The 21960-nt window shown below is 49.4% G+C and overlaps 8 protein-coding genes across 8 annotated transcripts; 4 read left to right on the top strand and 4 right to left on the bottom strand.

Annotated features, from left to right (window-relative positions):
* Positions 1-286: 286 nt before the first annotated feature.
* On the top strand, positions 287-805 carry FSST1_001846 (uncharacterized protein; the record flags this gene model as incomplete). The annotated part of the gene is made up of 2 exons (XM_083227779.1): positions 287-482; positions 546-805. 2 exons carry the CDS (start codon positions 287-289, stop codon positions 803-805), a joined length of 456 nt encoding a protein of 151 aa, XP_083092028.1.
* Positions 806-3023: 2218 nt separating this feature from the next.
* On the top strand, positions 3024-6491 carry FSST1_001845 (uncharacterized protein; the record flags this gene model as incomplete). Its single annotated transcript, XM_083227777.1, has 2 exons — positions 3024-3121; positions 3185-6491. The coding sequence occupies 2 exons, from the start codon at positions 3024-3026 to the stop codon at positions 6489-6491; spliced, it is 3405 nt and encodes a 1134-aa protein (XP_083092027.1).
* A 478-nt stretch (positions 6492-6969) lies between these two features.
* Positions 6970-7469, bottom strand: FSST1_001844 (dolichol phosphate-mannose biosynthesis regulatory proteins DPM2; the record flags this gene model as incomplete). The annotated part of the gene is made up of 3 exons (XM_083227776.1): positions 6970-7155; positions 7254-7334; positions 7467-7469. 3 exons carry the CDS (start codon positions 7467-7469, stop codon positions 6970-6972), a joined length of 270 nt encoding a protein of 89 aa, XP_083092026.1.
* A 768-nt stretch (positions 7470-8237) lies between these two features.
* FSST1_001843 (U2-type spliceosomal complex subunit CWC22) lies at positions 8238-10547 on the top strand (the record flags this gene model as incomplete). The annotated part of the gene is made up of 1 exon (XM_083227775.1): positions 8238-10547. The coding sequence occupies one exon, from the start codon at positions 8238-8240 to the stop codon at positions 10545-10547; it is 2310 nt and encodes a 769-aa protein (XP_083092025.1).
* Positions 10548-11957: 1410 nt separating this feature from the next.
* Positions 11958-12494, bottom strand: FSST1_001842 (uncharacterized protein; the record flags this gene model as incomplete). The annotated part of the gene is made up of 3 exons (XM_083227774.1): positions 11958-12208; positions 12260-12407; positions 12462-12494. 3 exons carry the CDS (start codon positions 12492-12494, stop codon positions 11958-11960), a joined length of 432 nt encoding a protein of 143 aa, XP_083092024.1.
* A 1548-nt stretch (positions 12495-14042) lies between these two features.
* FSST1_001841 (uncharacterized protein) lies at positions 14043-14544 on the top strand (the record flags this gene model as incomplete). The annotated part of the gene is made up of 2 exons (XM_083227773.1): positions 14043-14172; positions 14231-14544. 2 exons carry the CDS (start codon positions 14043-14045, stop codon positions 14542-14544), a joined length of 444 nt encoding a protein of 147 aa, XP_083092023.1.
* A 342-nt stretch (positions 14545-14886) lies between these two features.
* On the bottom strand, positions 14887-16468 carry FSST1_001840 (tRNA dihydrouridine synthase; the record flags this gene model as incomplete). The annotated part of the gene is made up of 2 exons (XM_083227772.1): positions 14887-16296; positions 16346-16468. The coding sequence occupies 2 exons, from the start codon at positions 16466-16468 to the stop codon at positions 14887-14889; spliced, it is 1533 nt and encodes a 510-aa protein (XP_083092022.1).
* Positions 16469-17564: 1096 nt separating this feature from the next.
* On the bottom strand, positions 17565-19970 carry FSST1_001839 (uncharacterized protein; the record flags this gene model as incomplete). The annotated part of the gene is made up of 4 exons (XM_083227771.1): positions 17565-17612; positions 17665-18047; positions 18098-19004; positions 19083-19970. 4 exons carry the CDS (start codon positions 19968-19970, stop codon positions 17565-17567), a joined length of 2226 nt encoding a protein of 741 aa, XP_083092021.1.
* Positions 19971-21960: the final 1990 nt, after the last annotated feature.

Here is a 21960-nt window from a genome sequence, read left to right as displayed (position 1 = left end):
GCTTCTAGAAAAAGTCGGAAAGAGTTACTCTGTACTCACGGCAACTTTCCGTGAAAGTAACTTTGGCTAGTCACGATGATCCACTTAGAAATGGAGGCAATTGCATCATGCTGGGTCATTCATTCTCCATATTATCCCCGAATTTAGCAATCATGAACTGGGAAAGAGTTTATTTCTCGACTTTTATAAATCAATTTCTCCTCTAAATTGCTCATCATCCATTGTCATTCAGACTATTCATTCGTCTAACAGAACCGAGATAAAGTCACTTCAAAACACATTCACCATGGCTCAGAACGTACCCGACAACTACATCCCCAAATATGCTCAGCAGGACGAGTGGGAGGACAAGGAACTCCGAAAATTCGCGATTGAGTTCTATCGCATCTCAGACAGGCCAGAAGAAAACCAACGCTGGGTCGACTCCTTTTGCGAGGACGCACGTGTTCAAATTGGCGCTGATAAGGCGCGTGGCACAAATGGTTAGTTAAACAATCTCGGATGCATTCGTCTGAATTATCGAGCTGATGAATTAATCTATCTAGACCTGGCCCAATTCCGAACTCGAATGTGGAAGCTAGTCAAGGAGAGGAAGCACACGGTACTCAAGGTCTTCCCTGGACGATTCCCAGACTCGGAAGCCAACGAGAGCGAGGTCATGATCCTCGGTGAGGTCGGTGTGACTACGACGGATGGACGACTCAAACAAGCTGCCTGGTCAGCCCATGCGGTTGTAAAGAAGGTTGATGGAGCCTGGAAATTCAAGGAGTACCGAGTTTGGTTGCAGGATGAGGGACTTCTATGAAGTTCTATGAAGGATGGACGCAGTCGACCGAAACGAACAAAAGTGAATTTGTGCATAGCCTTTAACAAAGTCGCGTTGATGAATAGCAAAACAAAACAAAGCAATCAGGAAGCCACTCACCGTTCACAACCCGATACGTCATGTCAGGATGGAAATTGCGGGGAGACAAATGCCGAAGGATGCCGTTATCGTTATCATTATCGAATCAATTGACCACGCCGATTAATGGACAAGTCTGGCAGGGGAATAGAGGAGTCTACTAATAACAACACCCCCAGTGCGGTTGACTCATTCATCTCGCTGCATTTATTAGACCTCGGACTGTTGAGATGAATGGGATAAGCTAAATAATCAAGGTTCACCGTCCCTTGCCTTACCACGATGCCGAGTGCTAAATCTGGACAATCAACGTGCCCGTCCCCTGGTGATGATAGGAGAGGCACGCCTAGCACGGCCACATGCTGATGGCGTAGCGGTATGGTCAGGTGAGAGAATCATGTGGCTAGGGGGGTCAACCAGAGATGCTGGGACAGGAACAGGAACCAACCGGTAATACGGATACCAAGTTATGAATGGATGGTTTATGCTGAGATCGAGAGGAGGTGAGATCAGAGTCGTCATCAGTTTCTTGCAAGGTACCCGAGGTCGTGGATAAACCTGCTATCACAGCGAATGGGGGATGACAACGTATCGATAACGACCCGGCTTGTATGTACATACCTATGTATGTATGTACATAGGTATATTCAGTTGGTTAATGGTCTAGGATGGGTTGTCAAGTTCCGGATTCGATCTGATTTAATACAGCCATCTTTCTTCATTCCCATTACCTTTCTCGGTTCATAGTTATGGTCAGCCTGTAATAACCCCGCGCCCAGGACTATCAAGGATGGAATGGATGGCAGGTCTGTTTGTAGTCTACTAATAAGAGCCATTCACCCGGTACGAAAAAGAAACAATCCCTTGACTCCCCGAATGAGTTAGAAATGTGACAGGGACGAAGCCGTGTAGATCCGCCATTTTGATCGCCTACCCGTACTCCATACAGTCACAGTACAGTACCACAGACGCTATTGATTGAGTCGGACTGGGTGTCTTATCGCATGAGGGGTTCAATAGGCCCAGCTCCTTATCACAACTGCAGCCAGCCAGGCCCGCCAGCCCCCATAAGAATATGCCCCATCCCGCGCTAGAACATCCTCGGGGCTCAGTGTGCATGTGGCCTGTAGAGTCAAAAATTAGTCAGACGTTACTCGACCAAAATAATCATGTCCATTTCTGTCATTACTCCTTTCTCCAATGTCCAGTGTGCCTGTCCCCTTACACCCCCATGTTTAGCGTCCCTTCTCCCAAGGCGTCAGTGACGGGATGTAGGTACTAATCCTGGCTGCTACACCAGATATCCCGGCGTGACTCTATCCGACATGACTACCTCCTACTGACTGTACACCTTCCTTTGAGCGAGCTCCATCTCAACAATCAATTCTCTCCTTTCACTTACTTACAACTTAACTCTTCAGTGAATGACTACACGATACAAGCATCAAACAAGCGCATGACGATTTCTTTTCACTTCTAACTCTATAACGATCTTTGTTTCATCATCATCATCATCTGGTTCTGTCTCTATTGCATCTATCATCCATCCATCTTACATACTACATCCCATTACATACAACTTTAGACTACCTATCTACTGCACAGCTGGTCTGCGCCGCTATTATCCACTCAACAATCTCGAGCATCTCGCCGTTCATTCTCGATAATCACTCAACTTGACAAAATACTCACTGGGTTGCCTCTTCCCAGCCTTTTTATCTCTTTATTCGACAGTCAGTACCACTTGGGTTGCTGTTGCTAATCCCCCTTTGATTTGTACGATCACTCGACACTGTACAAAGAGGTACGCGACATACCAAAGGATATCGGCTGCGAACCTTAATAAACAAGTGCCGGCTTCACCTCTAACGAAACCGCCTTGACGCCTCTTTACTGGCAACTACGTTCTGCAGAAACGCGAGCGTTTTTGGGGTAGGAAACTGCTCCGACACTTGTCCAAATCAGTTGAATGCCTTGTAAGTTGTACCTCTTTACCTCTAACACAAACCTACCATCAGCCCCTACATTACCCCTCTACTCCATCATATAGTATTTGCCCCCCCCAAACCATTTGCGCAACGCGCGCTGCCTTTTACTATAGCAACCTGAAAGGCTAACTATGACTCTTTTTTCAGCCTCTAAGAAGGACAGGAAACATGCTAGAGAGAGTGGCGGTATCGCCGCAGCCGTGACAAAGCAAACAGCTGGAAAGTTCGCGTGAGTACCATCCAGTCCACGGGACTCGTCCATCATCATGTTAAGTACCTGGCTGACCCGCAGTCACATTCATAGTGCCGCCAACAACACCAGCATAAACCCAAGCAATAAAGACAACGCCAAAAACACTGATAATAACGGTGGAGAAAGCAAGAGCTCGTCTACTTCGGTTGCTTCCACGCCCCCGGTCGATACGCCAGAGATCAAGCCTTCCTTCGTCCCTAACAATGACAACCCTGCCGTCTCCCCCATGCTTGCTGCATTGTCTACAACTCCAGCTTCCGTGAGCACAGCGCCGAGTATGAATAACGACTGGATGCGAAGCGGTATTGCTGGCTCCCCAGGAAATTTAATCAGCATCATGGGTGACTCGCCTCCTACTCAACCCTCCTCATATGAGGACTCGGGTCGACTGCATCATGGATGGGCTGTCCAGCGCCCATACATGAGTCCGTCACCCTCATCTCTATCGCCACCAAACCACGGTCGCCGTCCCTTGAGCTTCCAGATGGATGCCCAGTATCAGTCCTCAGAGACACCACCTTTGGCTGGCCACTATCGTCGCAGCTCAGTTGCGTCTCCCCTTAATGGTACAAGAATCGGGAACCTCCCGCCGCTCCCTCATCAACCCCAAGCGCATTTCTACGGAGCCCCCGATATTGACCTGAACTTGACAAACAACTCTGGCATGAAAGCTGGTGAGCGTGGTTACTTCTTTGGCTTCGACAAGCTGCCCGAGTGCCCAGACTTCCCAGCTAGTCCAAGTAACGTCGTCATTGCCGGATATGAAGGTGGCTTGGACGTATACACTGTTGGTAAAAGAGGTATTGAACCTACCGCGAGCTTGAAGGGACTACGGGGAGGTGTTCAATACGCCAAGATCCTCCCATGGACGCTTGACAACGATAAAAAGTCACTTTTCCCTCTCGTAGCGGTGGTTCTGCATGGCCCTGTCCTACCTACTGGCGCATCTGGCCCTGCACAAGACGATGGACCAAGTCCCAGACCTGATGGAGCGGCGAGTCCTCGGTCGGTCTATACCCACCAGGAGGGCTTCCAAGGAAGACAAAGCATCGACGCCTATCAGACTTCCGTCGAGGTTTACTCGCTGAGAACAAGCCAACTCGTTGATGTGTTGCTTCAAGCACCAAAGATACAAATCAACCCTGAAATCTCCGTTACAAACCCTATCTTCAGACCGCCTCCGCCCAGCGGTTCCTTCACAATTCGGGCAGATTCCGGTACGCTCGCAGTATGCTCGGGCGTTACTGGCGAATGTTGGGTTTACTTGCAGCTATTGGAGGACCAGAACGGCCATGTATTTACATGTGTCGGCAAGATCTGGACTAGCCTGCAACAAAGCGCCCGAGGTGAGGTACCCGAGGAGACGGATAAGACACGCACTTCAACGGCACCCCCGCGCTCGAGCCCGCAAACACCTATTCTTGCTATCAGTGGACGATGGATCGCTTACTGCCCCGCGACCCCGTCATCTCAGGTTTCTCTCAGAGCTCATGTGCCACTCCCGATATTGGGCAAGGCACCTGGGCTTGCCACTGTAACTCCGCCACAGCTGCCATCATCTTCTGCATCGGTAGATCTCCCGATATCTGACAGTGTTGTGAATAAGATTATGCGCGAAACGACCCAAGAGCTTATCCAGGGCGCAAAATGGGTCGGGCAACAAGGCTGGCAGGCTTGGAATTCCTACTGGAATAAGTCAAGCCCCCAATCACAAACTCAACAAGCACGTTCGCCTCCCCAAGGCTGGGCGGGCACTCGATCACCTCGTGGTGATTCGTCCCAATTCCCTCCTACACATGGATCGACCGGCCAGACCATGGCAAAGGATCCAGGTCTCGTGTCTATCATTGACACAGAGTCTCTCCTTTCTTCGTCTTCAATCCATCCAATTACTACGTTCGCACCACCTCTGGGATGCAGCTTTCTTTCATTCTCCCCATCATCCTTGGCTTTGTTTACAGCCAGCAGCAAGGGTGATGTGCAGACAGTTTGGGACCTCTTACGTATTCAACATACCAGATCATCCCCTCTGCAGGCGACAGTTAGCCCAAGCACAAGCACGGGCCCTCAAGTTCGGCAAATTGCACAGTTCTCGCGAATGACAGTTGCACGCATCGTTGATGTTGCTTGGACGCAGGTGCAGGGCGAACGATTGGCCATGGTGACCGAGCGTGGTACCGTTCATCTTCTCGACATGCCCTCGAGTGCGTTCATGTGGCCGGCGCCTCGTCGCCGTCAAGCTGTCCAGGAAAGTGGCACTGCGACACCAGAGCAGCCAAGTACAGCCGTCTCTTTGGCAACTGGCGCTTTTGGTGCTGCTTACCAAGCTGCGAAACCATTTGTGTCACGACCCCGCCGTGGCAGCGGCAATGTATCTAATGTTCCCGGCAGTAGTCTGAAAGACTCGGCGGCCATGGGAGGACGAGTAATTGCTGCTAGTATCAGCAGTTCGCTCGGCAAGACTGGAACCGCCATCAATCAGCTTCGGCACACCGGAGAGAATCGCGTTTCCTTACCGCTTAGTTCGGGTCTCCCTTCGACATCATGCGTCACCTGGGTCAAAAGCCGGAGACATCAAGGGCTCTTTGTGGTTGGAAACGGCTTGGTGCGGACGTTCTCCTGTAGAACTCGCCGATCTAGCGTACAGGCTGGCAGGAAGGTGACACGTGCCAGCAGATATCATGATTACAACGTGCCGAACCTACCCAGCGACCTGGTAGCTCCAGCTGTGCGACAGATGGTGGACTTGGGCGCCCAAGATGAGATTCTCGACCTTTCAGATCGCGACATGGACGCGGGGAACACCTTGACACTCAACCCTCGATCTCGTGTGGCATCGACAGATCACCATATGGAATCGTCGATCCCCCAGGCTGAAATAGAGTCTAGTGCGCCCTATCAGCCTTTCCACACAGACCGTCGGGTGACGCTTTGCGAGTACCGCAGAGGTACAGTCGATCAACTCGAAGTTGTTTCCGCCATGCTGGCAGATACCAACCTAGAAGAAAATGCACTATCAAAGAAAAAGAAGAAGAAGGGGCAACCCATGGAAACACATGCATCTAGAGAAGTGTCGATTACAACGGCTTGGGCCTTTGGCCAGGATATCCCAGTGGTTCGACTGGATTTGGGCTTGCCCACTGTTACCGAGGAGGAGTACGATGGCCCTGAGGATCATATTGCTCTGCCCCCTTCTGCCATGGAGCGGGTGATGCAGTATGGCGACGAGGCGCAGATTGTGGTGACGACGAGGAGACGTCGCGGAGCTCAAGGGGGCAGTCAAGGTGAGGATGGCTTCTTTGAGGATGATTGCGAAGTTCTCGATTTTGCAGATCAAAGGGTGTGAGTGAGATGAGGAGTCTCATCTCAACAGGCAATATGTGCAGGGATTTTGTGGTGTATGGATTGTTGAGCTTTACTTCATTCTATGGATTTGATGCTCGGGGTCAATAATCCATTGCCTATGCTATTCAAATATGGAACCAAATTTCACCTGTCCATACTCAGTACGAGTAGCAGCATTAACCAAATCATTAGGTCCGGAATGTTGGAGTTGGTTGATTCTTGACGTGTAGGCGTTTTGCCTCATGTAAGGAACACTCTTTAGCACGGAATTCGCTTTGGCAGTTCATAATGCCTTGTTAAATAAATAGAAACACATTAGATACCCGTTCCTCGTAGTGCTATTTTTTATTATTTCTTCTGCATAAGTTGTTGCCCCACGGTATCCAATGTTCAAGTCGTCGACATGTTCCGTGGTGCGATTAGGTGACTTTAAATGCCAGTGAACAATTAAAAAGTGTATGAATCGGCATGTTGATCGTCTAGTTGGCCTTCTTAACAGCAGCCTTGGCCTTTGCAGCCTTCTTCTGGTTGCTCCGAATCATGACCATGCCAAGGAACGAGCCAACAACAGCGGAACCGAGGAGGATGATAATGACGGGGATGCGAATAGCCCAAACGCGGGGAGGGAAGAAGTTTTGGAGAGGGTGATCGTCGTCGACAAAGGGCTGAAGCAATTGTTAGCTCACGACACATCTACAAACATGGGTACCCAGGGCAGGTAAGGGCTGCCATATGATGGCACCGAGGTCGGAGGGGTACTTACCATGAGAAGAGTCCAGATGGTGTAGTAGGTGAAGACGACGGAAGCGGCCACGAGCATGGCGAGACCGACGATTTTGTCCAACTGTAGTAGAAGAATTATGTTAGTCGAAGAATAGCGAGGGGTTGCCGTGATGCCCCAGGCGGAACTGCGTAAAGGGGACAAGCTTGTAGATCAGGGCTTCGAAGTGGACATAGTAAGTAAGTAAGTACTGACCATTGTTAAAGATGCGCAAGGTGAGCGAACGTAGACCTTGGATGAGTCGAAGAGAGTGAGGCAGAAGAGTAGAAATAAAGGAGCGTTGGAAGGTTTGTCAAAGTGTTAAGAGTAGACTACCTGCTAAAAGGCCAAATTTACAATGGACGCGATTTCACCTCCTGATGACCAGCAGCAGCTTGTCTCGGAGTGGGTGGAGCAGACGCCACTGCACCGCCACATTTGATTATCTACACCTCCATAAGAGACGAAATTACTAGGTCACTTTATGCTACTTAGATTAGAGTTCTTAGACTATGTATTTTTATACTGTTTTTTATTTTTTCAGCATCCTTACACTTTTGCCCAGGACTTTTCAACTATCAAAGTTCTGAACAAAGTTTAATCTGTCCGTGCAAATTGTTTAAATAAATTCTATACATTTCCTCTTAAGACAAAGTTTTCCCAATACAGCTATGACAGGGCAGCTGCGTGTACTCTATGATGGATGCTAGTGACTGATTTATAAGACTTAGAAGCACGGCCATTTTTTCTGCTACTTACCCACCAGACACCTGCAGGTCTGTTGTGGCTCAGCATAACTTTAGCTGGTTGTCTACCTACCTAGGTAACTTTTTCAGTCGCGCTGTGATCCAGCCTCAGTTAGCGACTACATCTTCTCAGCGCGTTGAAGAGTTCCGCCCCAATTCAACTACACCATCAGAAAATTAGGGGACAGCAACAGAAACAACAAAAACATTGACTGCGACTAGAACTGCGATTTTTCTCACAATGGCTTCCGCCCCGCGATTGCCTTCTCGTCAAAAACGAGACGCTGCGCCTATGCGAACGGAGGAGGAGAAGCAGGCTGCCGCAAAGGCCGAGTACGAGAAGCTTCTGACAATGAGATCCGGCGGAACATATATCCCACCCGCGAGACTGCGCGCGCTCCAGGCACAGATCACCGACAAGACGAGCAAGGAGTACCAGCGCATGGCATGGGAAGCACTCAAGAAGAGTATCAACGGTCTTATTAATAAGGTCAACACAGCCAACATCAAGTTTATCGTTCCCGAGCTGTTTGGTGAGAACTTGGTTCGTGGTCGGGGTCTGTTTTGCCGATCGATCATGAAGGCTCAGGCTGCCAGTTTGCCTTTCACACCCATCTACGCCGCCATGGCCGCGATTGTCAACACCAAGTTACCTCAGGTCGGAGAGCTCCTGATACGTCGCCTCGTCCTACAATTCAGAAAAGGATTCAAGCGAAACGACAAGGCTGTTTGCCTCTCATCCACTACTTTCCTTGCGCATCTTATCAATCAACAAGTCCAGCACGAAATGCTTGCTGGTCAAATTTTGCTCCTCCTTCTCCACAAACCCACCGACGACAGTGTTGAGATTGCGGTCGGTTTCTGCCGTGAGGTTGGACAATACCTGGAGGAGATGCAGAGCTCAATTGCGAACGTAATCTTTGATCAATTCCGAAACATTCTGCACGAAGCCGATATCGATAAGCGAACGCAGTACATGATCGAGGTGTTGTTTCAGGTGCGAAAGGACAAGTTCAAGGACAACCCGGCCATCAAGGAAGAGTTGGATTTGGTTGAAGAGGAGGATCAGATCACACACCGAGTCGACCTGGAAGGCGAGATTGAAGCTCAGGACGGGCTCAACATCTTCAAGTTCGATGCAGAGTGGGAAGAGCATGAAGAGGCATACAAGAAACTCAAAGCTGAAATTCTAGGCGAAGGCAGCGACGATGAAGGTGACGAAGAGGACGAATACGAGAGTTCCTCGGAAGATGAGGAGGACGAGAAGACAAAGGCCATGGAGATCAAGGATCAGTCCAATGCCGACCTAGTCAACCTGCGCAGGACCATTTATCTCACCATCATGTCCAGTGCCGACCCTGAGGAAGCTGTTCACAAGCTCATGAAGATCAACCTTCCGGCAGGACAGGAGCCCGAGCTTCCCTCCATGATTGTGGAGTGTTGCTCGCAAGAAAAGACATACACCAAGTTCTTTGGCATGATTGGCGAGCGCTTCGCTAAAATTAATCGGCTTTGGTGCGACCTCTTTGAGCAGGCTTTCGCCAAGTACTACGAAACTATCCATCGATACGAAAACAACAAGCTGCGCAATATAGCAATGTTATTCGGCCATATGTTCGCTTCAGACGCTCTGGGCTGGCACTGTCTATCTGTCATTCACTTGAACGAGGACGAGACCACGTCTAGTAGCCGTATATTTATCAAGATTCTATTCCAGTTTATTGCGGAGGAGACCGGCATGCCCAAGTTGAGGGCACGTCTGACAGATGAGACACTCCGGCCTATCCTGGAAGGGCTCTTCCCCAGAGACAACCCCCGCAACATCAGGTTCTCCATCAACTATTTTACAAGTATCGGTATGGGCGCTCTTACAGAAGAGATGCGAACACATCTTCAGAACATGCCCAAACCCGCTTTGCCTGCTCCTGCAGCCGCAGCGGATTCAGACTCGGATTCCGTCTCCAGTTATTCGTCCTACACAGGTTCTTCTTACTCAAGATCTCGATCTCGCTCTCGAACCCCACCACGCAAGGTTGCTGACCGAGGTCGATCCCTTTCTCGATCCCCTGGCCGAAAGAGCAGGGGACGTTCATACAGCTCCTCGAGGTCAGGGTCATACTCACGGTCTGTATCTGCACGGGGAAGAGGTCGCAGTCAGTCTGGTTCCGCCAGCCCTCCCCGACGAGGTCGTCGTTACACCAGCGGGAGCCGCTCGCGATCTCCAGCCCCTCGTAATGGCAAGGGCCGAGCTCGTAGCGCCTCTTACTCGTCTCGAAGCCGATCTCGCACGCCGCCACGAGATAAGGCTAAGCAGTACAGCCGTTCACCTTCATACGACTCACGATCCCCGCCACCAAGGAGGGCCAATCCTGAGAGCTTGTCGCCCCCACCTGCGCGCAATGGACGTCAACCTTCATACACGCCCTCACCCAGCCCGCCACGCCGTGGAGGAAACAAGTCATTGAGCCCTGTGCCGCCAAAGAGAAGGCGTTACAGTGATAGTGTCTCCAGGTCACCGCCACCAATGAAGCGAGGACGACGGGGCAGTTGAGATGGAGCAAGAGAGAGGGAAATCCACAAGACGATAGGTTTATAATAAAGAAAGGGGCTACCTTGTAATTAGTTGAGGTGTTTCATCAGCGGGACCTACCAAAATTGAGAATGATTGAGGCATAGGTTGTTTATTGTTTTTACTGGCTTTGTATTCGCCGACTAGTGAAATTGATGGCATTATTCATGTTTCATATCAAGCTACTACTTTATAATGAGTAGGTGCTTTGGAGTATCACAAGAAATCTAATGGCATTGTTTGTATGTTCTCTGTTTCCGTCATATGCTAAACATGCTGCGGATAGCGTACATTCTGTTAGGTACTGGCGACAGCACATGAATGGAATTGTCGTTTATTTGGATCATTCCTTGATGAAAAAGATGGCTTGTATGAAGCTGCTTGCTATCTAAAACCATATGGCAAGTGTATTGATGGTGTTTGTGTTAACCTACCGAGGCTCCTCCTGCTGTCCTTGTTGGTAAGTTAAACGAAGGAGGAGATATGAACAAACAGCTTGATTGCCTGTTTCTAGGTTCAAATTAAATAATCTGTACGGTTTACCATTTGCCTTTCGTGCTTTTCTAGATCGTTCAGCATCACCATAACTGCCATTTTGACATCTGACATTCTTTCACAAACCATGGTGGTCATCATGGAGATCATCACTTTTTCATCATCATTCCTATGTTGGTTGCGTTCATTGCTAACAACTCTATGTAAACACCGCTTGGAGCCATTATTTCAGCAGGTGTTGTTGCGTCCTTCGCATTTATTGGAGGTAAATACGCTCATCATCTCCCTGCTCTTCAGAGTTGGTACTGACGATCACCAGGTGCTTCATTCCTAAACCAGCTCTTCATTGCTATTCAAGAACAATTAGCAGAGCTTAGAGTGTCAGGCCACGAACCTACAAAATTCGACGCCTATGATAAGTTCTACCACGTCCATGGCATCTGTTGTGACGAAAAGGGGCACTGTCGCTCTTGTTTTACACAATACGGTGAACGGTTTAGAGATGGGCATGAGCTCGACAGGCAGTTCAAGCAAGCCTTTGCCGAATAGAATGGGTAAGGGTGTGCGATTTTGGCGGTCTGAGGAGACAAGGGAGCACTGAGCAGGATTACAAAACAGCGAGTGAGGATGCTTGATGCTGCGCTCCGACGAATTATACAGACAGCTTGTGGCAAGAATAGTCATCCGAGGTTATAGGGCAAAAGAAAGCGTTGTTATTGAAGCAGTGGTTATACCAAACTTAGCTACTTATTATCCACAATATTTTCTTTCCCTGGGCTGTTTCTATATTTGCGATGGGGTTGCATGTAGCGTATCCATTGCCTTGCTCTCGATCAAACAGAGCTTCTCGCTGCCCGTGACTTGCTTCCCAGTAACATCAGTAACATCAGTATGTGTCTACAGTTTCTTTTCTCTCTTGCTATCTTTCGCGTTGCTACCACCGTCCGAGGGCTTATCTCCGTCACACTTGAAATCCCCTTTCGCTTCAGAGTAAGCAGTTCCAGCACCCAGACCTACACCAGCAGCCTGGACAATACCGTGAACGATAGAGACTCCATATCCAGCCATCCCGTAGCTTTGAAGTGTCGCAAAGGCACTGTGGCCAACGATATTGCCGATTCCTGCGTGCACACCTGCAGCCGCAGATCCTTCACCCCAGTTAGAAAACATATAAGAATCAGGACATGGTACTATCTGACCTGCAGCTATTCCGTTCGCCCCAAACCCAGCAAGCGCAGCAGCTGGCGCAACGACCGCAGCTGGGGCTGCTACCATGATACCAGCTGCTCCCATAGCTGCTGCTGCTCCAGGGTTCTCTTTCGCGTACTGGAAAGTACTGTTCGCAGCCTTGTTCTCTAGTCAGCAGTCGGTACTCGACATCGATGAACTTGAGTAACTCACGTTCAAGAAGTAAGATTTTGCGGACGCCAGCATGATTGTTGATGAACAAGAATCAATGTATCTTGGATACAAAGGTTGGTATCTGGGTGTAAGTGATGGCGGCGGTGGTGATATTGAGGAAGGAAAGATGTCCTGCCAGAATATGGGATGCCAACAATAAATATCCTGGCTGTCAAAGTCGGCGCCTATTCATCGAAGGCACTGTTACTTTTGAAGTGTGAATATCGAGAATGCCTTGCGGGGGTTGGACTAAGCGCCAGGATATGCATATGTTGGTTTGCATGGGGGTGTAACATGGGATACAACCAACAAGCATTGAGGCCGGCCAAAGAATACATGTTTGATAACTATGACTCGACTTTACCGTGAAATTGTCGCATCGATAAGGGAGAACAAATTTGATAGGAAGTGACAGCCCAAGGTGAAGAAGATCCAGGCACACTGATGACTAGGTATGCATACAGGCAATGATACTCGATCGTCCAATAAATAAGAGTCTTGTTTCACGATATGTATCAAGTTCTCACTAATCGAGACAGGATCGAGATTCTACTGCTGGCATCCCGATGTCATTGCTGAAGTTTATATGAATTGCACTATACTCATGCTTTAGCCAATCGCTATAATGGAATAACGTCAACTTTATGAGATCTTTAGATTACCTAGGACAACCCCGATTTCATTGCTAGTCGCTGGGTTCTTCGCGTCATATAAACAACGCCGTTCTGATGTATAAAATGCCATCTTTCCAATAGAAAATCCCTCCTCTGGTCAGAATTCATATCAATACTACAACATTAAACCTTTCAGTCACTCTTCATGAACTTTCTAGGTCCCATTTTCAATTCTCTTGGTTGGACAGCGCTTGGCCCTCGAGCAGGTCAGTCTATATTTTGTCCTAGTTGTACATTTTACTGACCCATGTATCTGTATCTCAGCCAGTACTGCATCATAGCTCCAGTCTTTGTACGGAGACGTCCCTACTAGCAGCCTCTTTGCAATAATACAGAGCGCTCAAATGTTCGGTTATGGAGTAGATGTGATTGAGAAGGCTGTTAGGTATTTAAATATTGGGATGTCACTGACCGATGTCGTGAACTGGGTGGTGACTGGTGCGAGTAATATGACCTGTCCATGAGCGAGATATTACAATACTCTTCAATAGTCTACACTATACTATTTGGTTCTGCATATTTCTGCCTTGGTATAAAAATACTTCAATCACAGTTTGTCACATGTGACGGGCTTTGCATAAGTTTGTGTAACATAATTGTTCACCCGCATATAACGTGTTTCAGTATGGGAATCCTCCTCTAGATACCTACAAAAGTGTCAGTGACCGTGCCAGTGTTGGTCGCCAGTTGGCACATTGATATCATCATGAATCTGGTAGGCCTCCCAAAACCTTCGTCTCCCATTTCTTTCTAAACGCGCATCTCGATACTAAATTTGTCGATCTTAGAGAAAAGTCATTTGTCATCGATCAAGATCTTGGCCATTTGTTTATTGTAGGTCCCAGGTTTCGAAAGAGGAAAACCAGCTAAGCTTACATCTTCTGAAGCCTCCGGCTCAACGAACAAAATGCCTGCTCGATCCAATCCAGGAGCTGTGGCTGTTATTGCCACCGGCGCTGCGATCGTCGCAGTTCCTGCTATTGTCGCGAGTCCTATTCTTGGTGCCTTGGGCTTTGGCGCCGCTGGTATTGCTGGAGGTTAGTCCCACCTTGAAGCCATGTACATGAATTTCGCTGGCTGACTGTCTATCTATAGGTTCTGCCGCCGCTGGAATCCAAAGCGGGATTGGAAGTGTTGGTGCGGGCAGTCTTTTTGCAATTCTCCAGTCTGCTGGTGCAGGAGGTTATGGCGTTGCTGCTGTCCATGGAATCATTCAAGCTGTTGGAGTGACAGTTGGTGCTGGAGGCATCGGTGCTTGGTTCCGTGGCCAGGGTGATGAAGAAGAGGGCGGCTCTGACCACGGCGATGAAGATGGTTCCAGTGACTCTAGTGATGAGAACGCCGGCGAGAAGGAAGGGTCTGTAAAGGACAACTCGACCAACGATAGACACTCGAAGTCGCCCAAATAAAAGATACCGGCAGGGCATCACACTCCCCTTCATACTAATGCGACGAAATACGACTGCCTGAGAACAAACCACAGATGTACCCAGACGATGTGTCAACACGTTTACTTGGTTATAAGGGAAAGTCTTTGGACGAAATCTTTTACTTAGATTACTAAGAAGAACTGTTGAGTTCATCAAGAATACAAAGTTCGCCAAATAGCGGGTTTCTATACCATACTCAATGCACGAAATAGCCCATTTTATACAAAAGGATGTGATGAGAAATAAACGTGTCTTTTAAACCCGTCCAACCTTACGCCATCTATATTGTATTGACTCTGAGTCATACTAAACGCCTATAATCTATCCGGCCAAAGCCTCGTCCTTTGCCTTTATATCCTCTTGCTCCCCCTTCTCTTCTTTTTTCTCCTCTTCCTTTTTCTCCTGGGACTTAGCCTTGTCCTTCTTGCTCATTGTCAAGGCCCCCTTCTTAAGAGCCTCGTTGGGCAGTGGGCGGATGATTGGCTGCACAACCCAGACCGGCCTCTTACAGCGCCGTTGAGTACCCTTTGAGCTCTCTGTCTCTGGGGGGTCTTCCTCTCCTTCTGCCAGTGGTATCTCGGCAATGCTCTCGCCGTTTGTGCGCTCGTACTCGAGGAGTTCCTCTGCAACTTTGCGCTCTACTGCGGAGAGAACGCGTTCGTAGGCTTCTATGTCGCCTGCACGGCTCTTGCCCAGCATATCTCGCACGTCGGTATGCTTGGAGACAAAATGTCGCAGGAGATGGAACAGATGTGGTTGCATAGCCGCCATGTTGGGCCCCTGTTCTCCCTTCTTGCCTAAATCCTTTCTTCGCTTCTTGGATGGTGGCTCCTCCTCGACAACCTCGCTCTCCTTCATCCATTCTATATCGTCGCCAGGCATGAAAAGTGGTCGTCGCTCGGGTGGTTTGTTTCCGAAGACGTGTTCGTGCAGGATGTTCATGTAACGTCTAAAGACAGCGTCCACTCTGTAGCCCCCCTTGCCATCTTTTCCGCGCCAGTATTCTCGCCCCTCCTCGCCTACAGGTGGTGGTTTGGTGAAGATAGCTGGGTCGCTCAGATTGCCCTCGGCGCTCATCACACCATCAGCCCCTGTGGCTTCAAGACACTTCTCGATGTCTCCCTCCTGAAGAATGTTTCCATTGGCAAAGATGACGGTTTCCTTGGGTAGGCTGTCCCTTAGGAATCGAATCATCTGCCACTCGGCTAGGCCTGTCAAGTGGCCTTTTTGCTCTCTCCTACGTCCATGAACTGTGAGGATGGATGCACCAGCCTTGAGGACATTCTGCGCATACGCCAAAGTCTCCTCCTTGGTATCCAGGATTCGAATCTTGGCTGTAACAGGCACAGGTAACTCCTTGTGCAAGATGTTGATCAAGCGGAAGATGAGATCCTGATCCTCCTGAAGGAAAGCACCGTATTTTCCTTTCCGTGCGATTCCCTGTGGACATCCGAGGTTCAAATCGACGGCATCGCAGTAAGGTGCGACTTGCTTGGCAGCGGAGATTAGCGCATAGGGATCGTTTGCGCAGAACTGGACGAAGAGTGGACGGTCGATAGAAGGGTTTCCGTCGAGCCAGGGGTTTTCGCCGTCAGCTTTTACGGCCTGGAAGTGCGCCTTTCGGTATTTGTCGTCCTGGGAGAAAAGTCGGGCGTGAAGCATCGGCGTATAAGCGAGAAGGCTTTTTTGTTCGGTGGGTGAAATGAAACTTCTGGTGAGCATGCGCCAGGCCTGCAAAACATCAATATACGTTATTATCATGGGGCCTGAGACGACCTACGAATTCAGACTGATCCACCATGGGCGCAATAATGAACTTGGGACTGCCGATACTCTCGTAGAAGGCTCGACCCTCCAGCTTCGATGGGCGTTCCACCGCGGGGCTATTCTCTTTGGACGTCATTGTCGACATGCGCTGTGCGAAACAGAAAGATCGACGCTCGGTGATAAATACAAATAAGGGCCCCGGAGTCTTCCGGAGCCGGTTCAGACGAGCAAACTTCTCCAGATTGTAGAACGGGATATGGGCGCAAAAGGGGTTCCTGTCGTCAAAGATAGAGGTAACTTGATATGCCCCGCGTACGGAGAGGAAGAGAGAAAAAAAAGATAAATGTTGTCGGCCCCGCCATGAACCGGGAAGTGGGTGAGGCTCTAAAACGGGTGGGTTTGTGGCTGAGAGATTGGAGCTTTCCCCAGACGAGTTTAAGCTTTTCATCTTGTAGTGGTACTTGGCTCTAAAAGTACCTAACGATATAGAAGCTAAGAAGGTACTGCCACTAAAGCCAAGATCTCGCGATCAACCGAATGCCACCTACCAAAGAAGCATTGTTAGTAAAAACAGATCCCCCGAATTACATGCAACTATCGAGTATAAAGCAGACACCAGATTTGTAAATCACTTTCAACATGGATACGCAATGCAACTCAACTCTCTCACTCTATGGAACCAAGTGGTGTGCGTCATTTTTCTCGGTCACGGTTCAAAGTGTAAAAAAAAATAAAGGCTTTGTTTTTTTGACCAAAATGGTCATGTTTCGTTATGTCCGCTCCATTGAGTTTTTTTTCGTGTCTTAAAAAGACTAGTAATGAGTAATAATAATAATGGAAGTGGCGTTCCCAGTTCAACGGTGATCGTCTGCTTACAGAATGCCACGCGTCATTACATACTAGGGATGCAAACGCACTCATTCCGCTACTGCAAGGTCCCAGAATATGGTCTCCGCCACGCTCCGTTCCTGCTCGAACCCAAAAAAAATGAAATTGAAAGAGAGAGATGAGTAAGGCAAGATTAAAGAAATGTATGACTCCCTGGTCTAAATTACACATGACATGTAGAGACTGGTTAGAGTAATTGAACGCCATTCACCTAACAATGCTGTCCCAAACGCCCAATGGTCGGTTGCGATACAAGACTCCGAGTCTCAAGGCTCGGTTTCAGTCAAAGGAAACAAAATACTGCGCTTGACAAGCTTCGCTCCTCGTGATGGACTTTGCCATCATCAGAAAAAGTGCGTGTAAATTTTTGAGTTTTCGTGAACTTCCATTTCCTGAACTTGATGTTAGCGGATGGTGTACCATAACTGAAAAAGATAACCATACCATCTTGAAGGTGTTGAGCTCCTCCTTGATCTGTTGCGCAAGCAGAGGAGTCAGTCGATTGCATGTGGCAATCTCACCACGGCGGTCGTATTCCTGGCTAGGCCAGGTATCATGGAAGATTATGCGAGGAGAGAATGTCGCGTTGCGCTTGGCAGATGGGGTGTTGGGGGCGCTCTTGCTGTCCTGTCGCAGTCTCAAGGCAGACATGAAATAGTCTTCACCGCCAATAGCAATTGAGCCATTTCGTCGATGACCCTGAGAATCATCGTTGGGAGTGCTAGGAGCGCTAGAATTGGGCGAATCATTGACAGCAGGCAAGCTGGGAAGATCCAGTCCGGGGGATGCGTCTGCAGGTCTAATAGAAGGGCTGGCCGAGCCAGGACCTAACAATGGTGTCAGTTTGAGATATTCACAAGGGGATAGTTGTACATACGCTTGAGGATACCCTTCCGAACAGCGGCAAGAACTTCTGCACGCTCTTTGTCGCCGCCAACAATACTCCTGCGAGAGTTGGAGTTGTCAGTTCCGGAACTTCCAAGACGCTCAGCAATGTCAATGCCCAAACTGGTATCAATCGAATTGCGTTCCAAATGGGGGAAGGTGTCCGTCTGTCTGGGATCTGCCGACACGTTGACCCGTTGCGTCTCAGCTTCGACGGTAACCCTTGACACGGCGGCTTGACTAGCCTCGGGTTTCACGGGACCATCGGCCGGGGCGACTCCAACCACCGATTTGGGTCGGAATATTCCAACAAATGACCGGCCACCCTTCTTCATGCCTCGTCCCATCTTTCGAATCATGATGGAAGCTGAAGATGCCGTCGACGAGATCGAAAGATTATCGGTTGAGCCACCAAAGAACCTGCCACCATAGATGCTGTGTCCAAGACCTGCAGCCTCCTGCGCCTCCGCGATACGGGCTTGTTCGGCATCGTAGGCTTCGTCGGTCGTGGGGTCCTTGTGGAGCTTGGACGGTTCTGACTTGTCAGATCCTTCAACCTCCTCGTCAGCCTTGCGGAAGTCAGCAGCGCTGCCGAAAGAGAAAGCGCGACGCAATCTGGAGGTCTTGCTCTTCGACTTGCGCCCTTTGTTGATGGCGGCGAGTTGTTTAGCCGCTGGTGATTCCATATTACCCGCACCAGAAGATCGATCTTCAGCGACCTCACTTGCCATAGTGGCTGGCCGAGAGAGAGGTGAGGGATTCGTTGTGCGCTTGAGGGCATCAGAAGATGAACCTCGAGGTGGGACATTCACCTTGGCGTGATCCTGCTTAGAAGTTGTTTCGCTGCTTGCCTGGGAAGAGGGGTTTCCAGTGGGGGCAGACACATTACGGTTGGCAGACTGCATGACATCCCTGTTAGCATACCAGTTTTACCATCGATTGCTGATTGGGTAATATTTCAAGGATCATCAACTTACCGAGGATGGGCGAGAGTGACTACTGCGACTGGAGTTGACACTCTCAGAACTGCCGTTGCGCGAGTGTGCGGCCGCATTGGCGACAACACGTAGGCTTTGGGAGTTTCCATCAGCTCTTCCCTTGTCTTGGACGGTTGGTCTCGTAACATCAGAGTTGGCGCGGACACTACGTCGGCGTGATCGGTTAGGATCTTCCATATGGGCGAACTGCATATCCTCCGCAGACATCCCAGGCATGGCATTGTAAAAACTGTTCGGGCGGTTTGGAATGGCAGAGCGGGAAGGATTAGGCCCGTTATAAAGCTGGTTGGCTGTGGGCATCCCAACGTTCACTGGGACAGCAGTGCTCTGAGAGCGACCATGTTGATTTTGTTGGGGGGCGAGCGAGCGTCTATACCTGTCTGGTGCTGCTTTGCTTTGTGATGTGGGAGAGACTGGCTGTGTAGGTCCAGCTAGGAAGGCGGAATGGGGTCGAGGAGCGGGCACAACGTTTCGTCGCTGAGGAATGGCCGAATCATCACGAGCGCCAGTTTGCCCGACACCCATGCCATTATACTGCATGTTTGTCCCTGAAGAGCTGAACTGACGTCCGCCATAGTTGGCGTTAGGATTATAAGTCCGGGAGGGTTGGGTCTGCTGAGGCTGCCACGTTTGTGCGTGGTTCAAAGTAGGTGTGCTCGTAAAGGCGTACTGCTGGACAGGGGCTGAACTACCACGATAGCCTGTAGGAGAAGGGGCAGCGTATCTTGGGGTCTGGGAAGTTCCCACATACTGGTGGCCATTCTGGCCTTGGTTGTTGGGTATCATGCCTGTCGAAGAAGCCGGTCTGGTCTGGAGCATTGTAACCGTTGCAGTTTGCTGGGGGTAGGTTTGAACCAGTGCAGCCATAGTTTGCGTCGACGTCTCGTAGGCGTTAGAGCGACCGTCAACAACAAGCTTCCTCACAAGAGTCGCTTCTGTTAATTGTTGTCGGACTTTGTTGAGAGGGATAGTAGATGATAACGATTATCAATGCAATCGGTTTGCAACTTGAAAAGCAGCTAAGTAACCAATCATTAGCATCTATTTCCTTGGAAGTCGTGTATATACAAGTCCAGCATATCATCAACGGCTTAGCGTATACTGGTCAAGGGTAAGGTTTCCGAGAAGTGGTAGAAGATAGTTTGCGTAACCGACCTACCTTTTTTTTATGTTGATATCTTTATGACAAACGAGAAGAGTAGGCGATGATGTAGGACGCCAGCGACCCGAAACAAAAGAAACTGATCGTGCTGAGAAAGTAGCTCACTTTTACCGCGAGCAGGCTAGACTCTGCTACGAGATGGATGTTTGCTAGTAGTAGGTTGGGGGGACAAGATCAAGAGTCGTCTTTGACAACTTGAATCTCGACCTAGTTGTAACGGAACATGAGAGTATCGTCGACGGTTCGGGGCAACGAAGATAATGAGGTTGTCGAGTAAGGCGAAAGTCGAAGTTTTACGAAGTTCGCTCGCAGAGAGTATTATTATCGGCGGGACTAGGCAATATTTCCCGTCGTTGAAAGATCGTCACGGCGGTCTGGAAGAAGCAAAGGCAAAATGCGAGGCAGGTGCGAATGCCAAAGTTACAAGTGTCGAGGTCTAGATGAGGCCAAACGATCACAAGAGACGAGATGGAGAAGCGTGGGAGGTCGAAAGTATTCGAAGGCTTCTAGGAGATTTCGGGGAAAGCGATGGCCGAAGAAAGGGGGCACGGCAATTTGGAGTGTCAAAGTCGAGCCGTTCAGAAGAGGGGCTGAGAAAGCCAAACAGGCGAAGGTGATGGCGATGATGAGGAGGGAAGAAGAAAGGAAAGAGTAAAACGACACCAGAACAAGGAGAAACAACGAGTATGAAGTTGAGATGGTGATGGGTAGAAAAAAAGAAGTGAGGTGAGGTGTTACCGTTGTTCTTACTCCTAGTCAGACCCGAGCCCAGAGGAAAGAGGATTGGGATTGGATTGGACAGACCCTGCGAGCACCTCACCAAATGCTACATTAGCCCAGTACCTGCGCCCGTACCGGTACCTATCTCCTCAAACTCGTGTACAGGTAGGTACCTAGGTAGGTATCCACTTTCTGCACAGTTGGATAGTCCACTGAAAGATGCAGCTAAGTTTATCGGCCCAGGGACATTTATAGCGGGCTCTGCGGGAGTGGCACCCCTTGACAGCGATTTAAATCCAACTTGACAACGCTGTAGAACAAACATTTACTGATTACCTACATTCTTTTAACATGGAGACAAAACAGTCCAGCTTTTCACGGACAGGCGTCCATCCGTCTATCCATCCATCCATCTCAAGTACCTACCTATTTACGGTCCCAGTCAAGTGGGGCCGCGTGACGGTCATTTGTGCTGCTGATAGTAGCCCCAAACCAGAGAGTTGATTGTTGAGAGAAAAAGCACCTACTAGCATCTTCCTCGCCCAGATGGCCAACTTTCAGCTCCATCACAACAATAACAACGCGACATTTAAAAAGAACGTATCGCCTCGGTGGAGACGATTGTCCTGGAGATAAAGCAGAGTACATACAGTACGCACAAGGCCAAGCAGTGCTGTATGCACATACATAATAAGCATGCAGGGGACAAGGGGCAAGACGTCGTAAGCCAATTCTCTCTTCGTCTGTTAGCATTCTCGATTTTACATTCACACTTGCCTCACCCGCACTTGAGCCAAACACGAGGTACTGCGTGGAGCCTGTCCCAGGGTTCCCCAAATCAAAATCCCACGGCCTCAGGGAGACTTGAGCAGGTCTGTTGATGCCAGAAACGCGACTCATTGGTTCATTGGCCACCGCTCTGGCTGTGGCATTGACCCATCCTGCGCTAGTTAGACAGGGAAGCATGATGGAGAT

Source organism: Fusarium sambucinum, chromosome IV (assembly GCF_050947815.1).
Source record: "Fusarium sambucinum isolate potato_lamoka chromosome IV, whole genome shotgun sequence".
Classification (NCBI taxonomy): Eukaryota; Fungi; Ascomycota; class Sordariomycetes; order Hypocreales; family Nectriaceae; genus Fusarium; species Fusarium sambucinum.
Note: the sequence above shows the minus strand (reverse complement) of the source record. Positions and strands in the feature narration are given on the sequence as shown.